At 49.1% G+C, this 11,801-nt stretch overlaps 1 protein-coding gene across 1 annotated transcript; it reads right to left on the bottom strand.

Annotated features, from left to right (window-relative positions):
- Positions 1 to 7,465: 7,465 nt before the first annotated feature.
- On the bottom strand, positions 7,466 to 8,038 carry LOC142185602 (suppressor of cytokine signaling 4-like). Its single transcript, XM_075261028.1, has one exon. The coding sequence runs from the start codon at positions 8,036 to 8,038 to the stop codon at positions 7,466 to 7,468; it is 573 nt and encodes a 190-aa protein (XP_075117129.1).
- Between the last annotated feature and the right edge of the window lie 3,763 nt (positions 8,039 to 11,801).

The following is an 11,801-nucleotide window of genomic DNA, read 5'->3' as shown; positions in this document are numbered from 1 at the left end:
GCTCAACCCCTGTACAAGTGTGAGCACCCCTGGGTTAAAGGATAAAATCCTGTCTGTTTGCAGCCACCACTAGAGGGAGCCGACTGCTGTTTGACCAAGATCAAGATGTAAATAGTATGCACGTGTACAGTACAACAGACAGGTGTGGGAAATGCTGCACAGTGAGAAGGCTTCCAGAAATAGAAGGGTTAATAGTTTATTTTTGTGAATGAAGAAAAAAACCGTGAATCCCATCAATATTTGGTGTGACCTTTGCTCTTTGCCCCCCATCAGTTCTTGGTACTTGCAGACAGTATTCAGCAGAACTGGGCAGGGAGGTTGTTCCACCGCCATCTTGGAGAACTAAGACCAGATCTTCTGTGGATGTTGCTTGTCCAATCCGTCTGTCTCTTCATGTCATCCCAGACAGACTGGATGATGTTGAGATCAGGGCTATATTTGTGGGCTCGGCTCATTTGGTTGCATGATAGCAGTCGCCGTGTAAGACTAGCATCAAAACTGGACCATGGCACAAGCTAAGAACGTGGCCTGGACTGATGGATCATGGTAGAGGGCTTGTATGTATTTGTCGCCATCTCTTCCCCAGTGTGATCCTCTGGGTAATGTTCCACTAGGATGGATTGAGTCCTGGCGCCAATGTGAATGTTAAAGCGGTGTGCAGTAATAGCACACGGACCCCATAGACTATAATGGGGTCCGTGTGCTTGCCACACGCTGCCCACACAAATCATGCGGATGTGAAAGTAGATTGTGAACTACTTTCCTGTCTGCATGTTCCCTGCGGAGATCTGGTGGCAAGCACATGGACCCATTACATTATAGTCTATGGGGTCCGTGTGCTTTTACTGCACAGTGCTTGCAATTGAGTTGGGTAGTCTGTTCGGGTAGGAGGGTCCCCATGTGGACTTGCCCGGACGGGATACCAACACAGATATGAACGAAGGGTAAGAGAAGTGCTGGAAAAATAAACTCAATCACAGAACAAACCTCACCTTATAGGACTGAAAACCTCAAATATCTTCAGGGTCTTGCCGGGCAGTCTGTTCTCTGGCTGCATGAACCTTCGTAAATGATGTCCTATTATTTCTGCAGCACATCTTACATGTACCATGTGCAATACAATAAGGAGCAGTCTGCCCCCCCCCCCGCCTATACATTACTACTACTCGGTTTACATGTCATTCTGCCAGGAGTAACTACACTAGCTAAAAAAAAAAGCCCATGTGCCCACAATATATGAGATCCAGGAACACTGACCTGCAAATACAGGGTATGCTGCAGCAAAACACATCCCAGCTCTAGGAAAAGAGAAAACAGAACAGTCAGGAGAGCTGCTTATTGTCTGTGATTAATATCCCATCAGCAATCGTACGAGCAGCCAGAAGTAGACACGAGCACATAGAAGGCTTTTCTTACATTGTAATCTGTGAGATATACAGAATGTTCTGTCCAGTGCACAGAGAAAGCAGCACACAGATATGTGACGGATGTGAGGAAAACCAGCCCCTCCTCACTCACTTGGTGCAGTGAGAACAGGCCCTCCCCCTCCATTCACTGTGAAGACTATGGACAGAACTTCCCTAGATAAAGGGATTGAACAGCAAAGTAGCTCAAAGGGAGACACCTGGTGGAAGACGCCGATCTTGATAAATCTCCCCCAATCCCCAAATATAGCAGTCTATTAACTACTGCCCTCCCCATGGCGTACTAGTATGTCAGGAGCCAAAACCTGTGTTGTACGAGCTGATGAATTACCGTAGTACACCATGAAGATGGCGGCGGCGGCTCAGGAGCGATCTGGGGAAGGAAACACACGACGTTCTGTATCAGCTGTCAGCATACATACACCATTGGCAACCATTTAACCCTTTAATATGTAAAAAAAAATTCAAAAATTGCAGTTTTTTTGGTCACATTGCCTCCATCTAAGCAGATCTGACAATCAGAGGTCTGGGAAAGCTGTGTGACAACCGCTGCCGGAGCTTTAGTGACGGTCGTATTATATCCGCACACCCAGGTGAGCAGTAAACATAATTCGGCGGCGTTACATTTCTGTAGTGTCGGCTGAGGCGAGTTATTAGCAGCGCTGCCATGTTTAGCACTTCATGGACGTCGGATCTGGAGACGCGGTGACAAATCTCTCCTTAGGCGTGACACTAAAGCGAATGGGGGGAGCGTCGCGGCTGTCACTGCGGGGTTGTCAGCATGTCGCTGTTCTGACAACTGAATTGCTCCGCTGCGCTTCATCATTTGCTTTTATGTAGCTGGAAAAGAGGTTTGTCGGATTAGGAAGTCCACGGGTGCGGAGAGCGGCAGACATCGCTTCTGTCCCATTAGAGCCTTTCCTAGAGACTCCGGATGTAGCTGAGCATTGTCAGGCGCCATTATATAACCGTACAATGCTGACGGATCCGCAGGCCTTGGCTCGTCTTACTGCAGAGAGAGCTGCTGGAGAATATCAATAGGGTGGCAATGACTTGGCAGGCAACGATCTGATAGCAGGGAACGAGGCAACATGAACATGCCATTATTGGTTGTGGCCACTAGGGGCAGTGCTTGTTTGGAATCCTACACACTTTAGGGCAGGGGTGTCAGACTCTCGAGGGCCACATCAGGGTTAGGGTTACTTTCAAAGGGACGTGTTTTGGCCCAAATTGCCAATGTACATTGCTAAAAAAAACTAAAGGGACCCTCCAATAACACCTCATAAATCTGAAGGAATGAAATCTTCTCATTGAATGCTTTGTTCTGTACAAAGCTGAATGTGATGACAACAAAATCACACAACAATCATCCATGGAAATCACATTTATTAACCAATGGAGGCCTGGATCTGGAGTAACCCCAAAATTAAAGTGGAAAAACACTATAGGCCGAAGCCCTGCTGTATGACCTCCCTATGACGCCTGGGCATGCTCCTGATGAGGCTGAGTAGTGTGTGTGACCTCCACGTGTCCGTATGACCTCCCTACAACACCTGGGCATGCTCCTGATGAGGCTGAGTAGTGTGTGTGACCTCCACGTGTCTGTATGACCTCCCTACAACACCTGGGCATGCTCCTGATGAGGCTGAGTAGTGTGTGTGACCTCCACGTGTCTGTATGACCTCCCTGCAACACCTGGGCATGCTCCTGATGAGGCGGAGTAGTGTGTGTGACCTCCCCGGGCCTGTATGACCTCCCTACAACACCTGGGCATGCTCCTGATGAGGCTGAGTAGTGTGTGTGACCTCCACGTGTCTGTATGACCTCCCTACAACACCTGGACATGCTCCTGATGAGGCTGAGTAGTGTGTGCGACCTCCACGTGTCTGTATGACCTCCCTACAACACCTGGGCATGCTCCTGATGAGGCTGAGTAGTGTGTGCGGCCTCCACGTGTCTGTATGACCTCCCTACAACACCTGGACATGCTCCTGATGAGGCTGAGTAGTGTGTGTGACCTCCACGTGTCTGTATGACCTCCCTGCAACACCTGGGCATGCTCCTGATGAGGCTGAGTAGTGTGTGCGACCTCCACGTGTCTGTATGACCTCCCTACAACACCTGGACATGCTCCTGATGAGGCTGAGTAGTGTGTGTGACCTCCACGTGTCTGTATGACCTCCCTGCAACACCTGGGCATGCTCCTGATGAGGCTGAGTAGTGTGTGCGACCTCCACGTGTCTGTATGACCTCCCTACAACACCTGGACATGCTCCTGATGAGGCTGAGTAGTGTGTGTGACCTCCACGTGTCTGTATGACCTCCCTACAACACCTGGACATGCTCCTGATGGGGCTGAGTAGTGTGTGTGACCTCCACGTGTCTGTATGACCTCCCTACAACACCTGGACATGCTCCTGATGAGGCTGAGTAGTGTGTGCGGCCTCCACGTGTCTGTATGACCTCCCTACAACACCTGGGCATGCTCCTGATGAGGCGGAGTAGTGTGTGTGACCTCCCCGGGCCTGTATGACCTCCCTACAACACCTGGACATGCTCCTGATGAGGCTGAGTAGTGTGTGTGACCTCCACGTGTCTGTATGACCTCCCTATGACGCCTGGACATGCTCCTGATGAGGCGGAGTAGTGTGTGTGACCTCCACGTGTCTGTATGACCTCCCTATGACGCCTGGGCATGCTCCTGATGAGGCTGAGTAGTGTGTGTGACCTCCACGGGCCTGTATGACCTCCCTACAACGCCTGGACATGCTCCTGATGAGGCTGAGTAGTGTGTGTGACCTCCACGTGTCTGTATGACCTCCCTACAACGCCTGGACATGCTCCTGATGAGGTTGTGGATGGTCTCCTGAGGGATCTCCTCCCAGACCTGGACTAAAGCATCTGCAAACTCCTGGACAGTCTGTGGTGTGACGTTGGTGGATGGAGCGAGACATGATGTCCCCGATGTGCTCAATCGGATTCAGGTCTGGGGCCGGGCCAGTCCATAGCTTCAATGCCTTCATCTTGCAGGAACTGCTGACACACTCCAGCCACATGAGGTCTGGCGTTGTCCTGCATTAGGAGGAACCCAGGGCCAACCGCATCGGCATATGGTCTCACAAGGGGTCTGAGGATCTCATCACGGGACCTAATGGCAGGCTGCCTCTGGTGAGCACATGGAGGCTGTGCGGCCCTCCAAAGAAATGCCACCCCACCATTACTGACCCACTGCCAAAGCAGTCATACTGAAGGACATTGCAGGCAGCAGATCGCTCTCCACGGTGTCTCCAGACTCTGTCACGTCTGTCACATGTGCTCAGTGTGAACCTTCTTTCATCTGTGAAGAGCACAGGGCACCAGTGGCGAAGTTGCCAGTCCTGGTGTTCTGTGGCAAATGCCAAGTGTCCTGCACGGTCCTGTGTTGTAAGGACATTACATCACAGTTGGATCAGCCTGTAGTGGGGGGTTTTTCCACCTTTAATTTTGGGGTTGACTCCAGATCCAGGCCTCCATTGGTTAATAAATGTGATTTCCATGGATGATTGTTGTGTGATTTTGTTGTCATCACATTCAGCTTTGCACAGAACAAAGTATTCAATGAGAAGATTTCATTCCTTCAGATCTAGGCGTTGTTATTGGAGGGGTCCCTTTATTTTTTGAGCAGTGTATATTGTACCCCAGACAAGATATAGCGGTTCACTTTGCTGCCTTCTATGGCACCATCTTCCTTCCAAGTTTTCTCTCACTGGATGTTATTTCTCATCTCCACTTCAAAAACCATCTGGCAACAAAGTAATATGTCAAGATGGCGGCCTGCTCCTTGTGCTAGTGCCCCCTCTGCCTCTTGTTGCATGTTACCATGATGGACTACATTGATCCGTACCAATTCCAATTGTGTTCAAGTTCTCTGGAGCACCCCCGCAGGAAAAATGAAGCATTACACAATTACCATTGAACTCAATGGGCTGTTTGGATGATCTGTGAATGTTCCAGACTCTCCAAAGAAACTTTTTGGTGGCTGTTTTTCACTCTTGAGATTTCAAGATCGTGAAATTTGCTCCATCGCTGATCGGGATTTGATCTTTCCCAATCCCGATTGATCAACCCTAAAGAGGTCCTGAACAGGGGAGCCTATCCCCCATACCACCGATATTAACCCTCTAGTTTCCAGCATAGAAGACTTCTTTGTAACATGTAAAGTTTTTACTACAGCTACAATGTGTTCCTGGCACAGTCGTTGGCTATTTCTTGTGTTTACTCGATTGTTGATGTGCCCAGTGAGAACAGGTTGTGAATATCGCAATGTGCGGCTGTTGTGCGTGTGCTGGGAGGGATGTTACATAACTATAGGTACAATATATGGGAGGCCAGCCAAGGCTGTGACATCATCTGTGGCTCATGCTCCGACACGCGTGTACCAACGCACGCCCAAACTGTGGGGAGTCCTGGAAGAACACAAATGTTTGTTTGTTAGGGTTCAGGGTGCTGACGAGTCCTCCCCTATTATATAATACCAGTAATTTGGACCACACCGGCATAATACCGGGGAGTTCAGGATGTTCTATCCTCATCAGTCACGTTGCTTTAGTGAATGAAGGAACCGGTGTAACAACATTGCTCAGTAATGTACACATTTTATTGGTGTCTGTCATGTCTGTATCACACTGTACAAGTCATGTTTACCAGAGCTCGAGACATGTGTCGTTCAGGAACAGCCGGAGTCTACAAGATATGCTATATCCTTCATTACCTACATCACAAGCTTTATTGTATGATAGATAGATAGATAGATAGATAGATAGATAGATAGATAGATAGATAGATAGATAGATAGATAGATAGATAGGTTACGGTGATTCTGCTTCTGGTGACACTGACCTATCTATCTGCAGGGCTGGGGTGATATGCTGGTTCTGGTGACAGTAACCTATCTATCTGCAGGGCTGGGGTGATATACTGGGTCTGGTGACAGTAACCTATCTATCTGCAGGGCTGGGGTGATATACTGGGTCTGGTGACAGTAACCTATCTATCTGCAGGGCTGGGGGGATATGCTGGTTCTGGTGACAGTAACCTATCTATCTGCAGAGCTGGGGTGATATGCTGGTTCTGGTGACAGTAACCTATCTATCTGCAGGGCTGGGGTGATATGCTGGTACTGGTGACAGTAACCTATCTATCTGCAGGGCTGGGGTGATATGCTGGGTCTGGTGACAGTAACCTATCTATCTGCAGGGCTGGGGTGATATGCTGGTTCTGGTGACAGTAACCTATCTATCTGCAGGGCTGGGGTGATATGCTGGTCTGGTGACAGTAACCTATCTATCTGCAGGGCTGGGGTGATATGCTGGTTCTGGTGACAGTAACCTATCTATCTGCAGGGCTGGGGTGATATGCTGGTTCTGGTGACAGTAACCTATCTATCTGCAGGGCTGGGGTGATATGCTGGGTCTGGTGACAGTAACCTATCTATCTGCAGGGCTGGGGTGATATGCTGGGTCTGGTGACAGTAACCTATCTATCTGCAGGGCTGGGGTGATATGCTGGTTCTGGTGACAGTAACCTATCTATCTGCAGGGATGGGGTGATATGCTGGTTCTGGTAGCAGTAACCTATCTATCTGCAGGGCTGGGGTGATATGCTGGTTCTGGTGATACTAACCTATCTATCTGCAGGGCTGGGGTGATACGCTGGTTCTGGTGACAGTAACCTATCTATCTGCAGGACTGGGGTGATATTCTGGTTTTGGTGGCAGTAACCTATCTATCTGCCATGATCACATGTGGGTTGTCATTTTCCCTGCAATGCAGTTCCAAATATGTGTTGAAGTTGTGTTGTCTATGGCTGTCTATACTTGTACAACAGGTTGATGATCCCTGCCATAGGGGACCAGCAAAGCTCCAGGTTGGGATCTTACCCCCAGGATCTTTGCATTGACCATATGGCTGATTCTACCCTTAGTTTTGCTATTAGTGCTGTGACCATATTGTTGCACCTTGTAATGTCCTCGCCCATTCACTTATTCTAGCTCTGTATCAATGTCACCAGTGTTGCTCTTCGGTCGCTGGCACTGTCTCTGTGTAATGATACTCCCATAGATATTCCTTCATAGCCCTGGGTATAGGAAGTTGCCCAATTCCCTCATATGGCATGACAGCATTGACGGTGGCCCTACAAAGTTCTTGGAGACTTAAGGGGTTGTTGCGATTCAAAGGAATGGACAAAAGTGGCTCAAAAAATGTGCAGGATCTGGGGTCATTGTAATGCTCCAGCAGGTGGCGAATGGAAGGAGAATGGAAACTGCCCCAATGGAAGCTGAAATGTTGACCCCGGTACTGGACACGGGCGTGACGTGTGCGGCCTCGTCGGCGGAAAGTGACAGCAAATGCACAACCCTCTTGAGATGAGTTCCGGAGGAGAAACGTCCCATCGGGCTGGCCCAGTAACAATATATCCGCCTGGTACTTATTCAGAGCGCCCCAGTAGTAGGGCAACCCATTAGCGCCCTGAAGATCCGGGATGGTGGGACATTTCACATTGTTCTCAACGCTCGTGTAGAAGTCGACTTCTTCTCCAGCCTTCTCTTCATGCTGGATCGCGGCTGGTGGAGACATTCTGGAAAGATTCTCAATCAAGGTGATTTCGCAACCAAATCTTCATCCTTAGCACGACCTGTGGCCAACAAATCATACATTAGATAAATCGTAACGATCCTCAGATCTACCAAGCACAGGTCAACCAATGTGTTACTGGGGGGGGGGGATGTCCCACCTTTGAGTTACCAGTGATAACAAGAACACTGGAGAGGAACGTTCACTGGAACACTGCAATAGTGACACTCTCGTCCATGTGGCCATGTCTGGTACTGCAGCTCATTTCACCTTTGCTTCCTTCAATGGGCTATGCTGGAGTACTGGACAGGCGCAGGGGCGGAGCAGCTGCCACACACACTTTGCTGCATATCCCCTGCAAAATCCACATGTGTTAAATATAGATTTCCTGGGAATTTGCTGCAGTTTCATTCTGTCCATGCAAAGGGTAAATTCTGCAGCAAATATTTGCAAAACTCCAAATCCAGGGCACAGATCAACTTCCACACTGGGGTTGAGCCGATCTTGAGATTTCAGAATCGTTTTTAAAATCTGATTTTCGATCATTTTCTAGCCGATCCCGATTGTGAAATTTGCTCAATCGCCGACTGGGATCCGGTCTTTCCTGATCCCGATAGCTCAACCCTATTCCACAATGAATTTTTATTTTTCTGCAGGCTTTGGATGACGTTTGATAAAATTCCCTTAGCTGCTATGGTAATATGCAGCAGATTGTCCGCCCCCCCATGTGTGAACCTACCCCAAAGGTACTTACGTAAATCAAGAGCAACGTATAACAAAAAGTTCTGCAACTCTCTAACCTACAGACTTTCTCAAGGACTTTTGTGCTTGAAACGCGTCAGCGAGTGATCAGATTCAGCTGAACGTCTTCTGCCTCTAGATTCGGTGCCAATTTCTCACCATGTTCAAGATGGTTCTTGCTTTTAGCAGACAAGTCTATTTTTGTCCACCTCCGAAGACTGAACGCCTTAGTCATGTTCTTAGCTTGCGCTTTCCTACAACTGTATTCCCGTCACAAAGGACGACCTAGACTAGAGGAATCTCAAGGATAAGCCATTGTCTACACTACATAACATTGTAGCAGACTCCCAGCTGTGACAAGCAGCGGCTCTGTACTGGTTTTACTTTCTGTATGTAACCATAAAAGCTTCCTTTCACTGACAGCAAGCAGAGGTGTTTAAAATATCAAGGAACTGGAATGTAAAAAGCCGCAGACGTCTAATAATTTACTGATTTAGGCTGATGCCCCTGGGACGTCCCATAGCGAAAAAGCGGTGACAACATGTAGCGATTCTTCCCGCAGTGGTTTTCTGTTACAATTATATCTATGGGCCGGCGTTTCTATAGATATAATTGACATGCTGCGATTTGCAAAAACGCGCCAGTTTGGGAAATCGCGCCATGTCCACACCGTGGTTTGTACCACAAAGTGGGCATGGAATTTGCTAGAATCCCATCCACTTTACCCTGACTGTAAAACGCTGCAATTATTCCCGCGGCACTATGTTACGACTCTAACTCATCGACGTCCTCTAGGTACAGAAGAGCGGACGGCTCCCTGCTTCACCATTTGCCCCTGTCTCTGCTCCTGGTGTCTTGGGACAGTAGATGTAATGTACTGATGTCACTTACCCTTCATTCACATCTGCGTTCGGTATTCTGCATGGGGATCCCTGAACGGAATACCAAACGCAACTGCAAGCGGTGTGCAGTAAAAGCACACAGACCCTATAGACTATAATGGGGTCCGTGTGCTTGCCACGCGCTGTCCGCACGAATCATGGGAAAGTAGATAGTGAACTACTTTCCTGTCCGCATGTTCCCTGCGGAGATCTGGCGGCAAGCACACGGACCCCATTATAGTCTATAGGGTCCGTGTGCTTTTACTGGCACACCGCTTGCAGTTGCATTCGGTATTCCGAATCCAAATGCAGATGTGAACGAGGCCTAACATGGCGCCTGTGCTGCAGGTCCCTGAGGTTTCATTTAATATATAGTGTGGGGGCAACCTGGAGGCAGATGTTATACAGTGGGGGCAACTACTGGAGGGGGATCTTGCATTATAATGTCTGATGGGCCACTGGGGTGGGACAGGATAATGTGTGATGCCTTGGCAGAGGCCTTTCATTGTGTGATGGGCCACTGAGGGGGTATTATACTATGTGGGGGCCACTGAGGGGGTATTATACTATGTGGGAGCCACTGAGGGGGTATTATACTATGTGGGGGCCACTGAGGGGGTATTATACTATGTGGGAGCCACTGAGGGGGTATTATACTATGTGGGGGCCACTGAGGGGGTATTATACTATGTGGGGGCCACTGAGGGGGTATTATACTACATAGGGGCCACTGAGGGGGTATTACACTATGTAGGGGCCACTGAGGGGGTATTATACTATGTAGGGGCCACTGAGGGGGTATTATACTATGTGGGGGCCACTGAGGGGGGTATTATACTATGTGGGGCCCACTGAGGGGGTATTATACTATGTGGGGGTCACTGAGGGGGTATTACACTATGTGGGGCCCACTGAGGGGGTATTATACTATGTGGAGGTCACTGAGGGGGTATTATACTATGTAGGGGCCACTGAGGGGGTATTATACTATGTGGGGGCCACTGAGGGGGTATTATACTATGTAGGGGCCACTGAGGGGGTATTATACTATGTAGGGGCCACTGAGGAGGCATTACACTATGTGGGGGCCACTGAGGGGGTATTATACTATGTGGGGGCCACTGAGGGGGTATTATACTATGTAGGGGCCACTGAGGGGGTATTATACTATGTAGGGGCCACTGAGGGGGTATTATACTATGTAGGGGCCACTGAGGGGGTATTATACTATGTGGGGGTCACTGAGGGGGTATTATACTATGTAGGGGCCACTGAGGGGGTATTATACTATGTAGGGGCCACTGAGGAGGCATTACACTATGTGGGGGCCACTGAGGGGGTATTATACTATGTGGGGCCACTGAGGGGGTATTATACTATGTGGAGGTCACTGAGGGGGTATTATACTATGTGGGGGCCACTGAGGGGGTATTATACTATGTAGGGGCCACTGAGGAGGCATTACACTATGTAGGGGTCACTGAGGGGGTATTATACTATGTAGGGGCCACTTAGGGGGTATTATACTATGTAGGGGCCACTTAGGGGGTATTATACTATGTGGGGGTCACTGAGGGGGTATTATACTATGTGGGGGCCACTGAGGGGGTATTATACTATGTAGGGGCCACTGAGGGGGTATTATACTATGTAGGGGCCACTGAGGAGGCATTACACTATGTGGGGGCCACTGAGGGGGTATTATACTATGTGGGGGCATTATACTATGTAGGGGCCACTGAGGGGGTATTATACTATGTAGGGGCCACTGAGGGGGTATTATACTATGTAGGGGCCACTGAGGGGGTATTATACTATGTAGGGGCCACTGAGGGGGTATTATACTATGTGGGGGTCACTGAGGGGGTATTATACTATGTGGGGCCACTGAGGGGGTATTATACTATGTGGAGGTCACTGAGGGGGTATTATACTATGTGGGGGCCACTGAGGGGGTATTATACTATGTAGGGGCCACTGAGGAGGCATTACACTATGTAGGGGTCACTGAGGGGGTATTATACTATGTAGGGGCCACTTAGGGGGTATTATACTATGTAGGGGCCACTTAGGGGGTATTATACTATGTGGGGGTCACTGAGGGGGTATTATACTATGTGGGGGCCACTGAGGGGGTATTATAC

This window comes from Leptodactylus fuscus, chromosome 11, assembly GCF_031893055.1.
Source record: "Leptodactylus fuscus isolate aLepFus1 chromosome 11, aLepFus1.hap2, whole genome shotgun sequence".
Lineage (NCBI taxonomy): Eukaryota > Metazoa > Chordata > Amphibia > Anura > Leptodactylidae > Leptodactylus > Leptodactylus fuscus.
The sequence above is the reverse complement of the archived record's forward strand: the minus strand, read 5'-3'. Positions and strand labels throughout refer to the sequence as shown.

What these genes read in the sequence shown, in the direction of transcription:
- LOC142185602 (XM_075261028.1), bottom strand. Translation starts at nt 8,038, where the DNA reads ATGTCTCCACCAGCCGCGATCCAGCATGAAGAGAAGGCTGGAGAAGAA.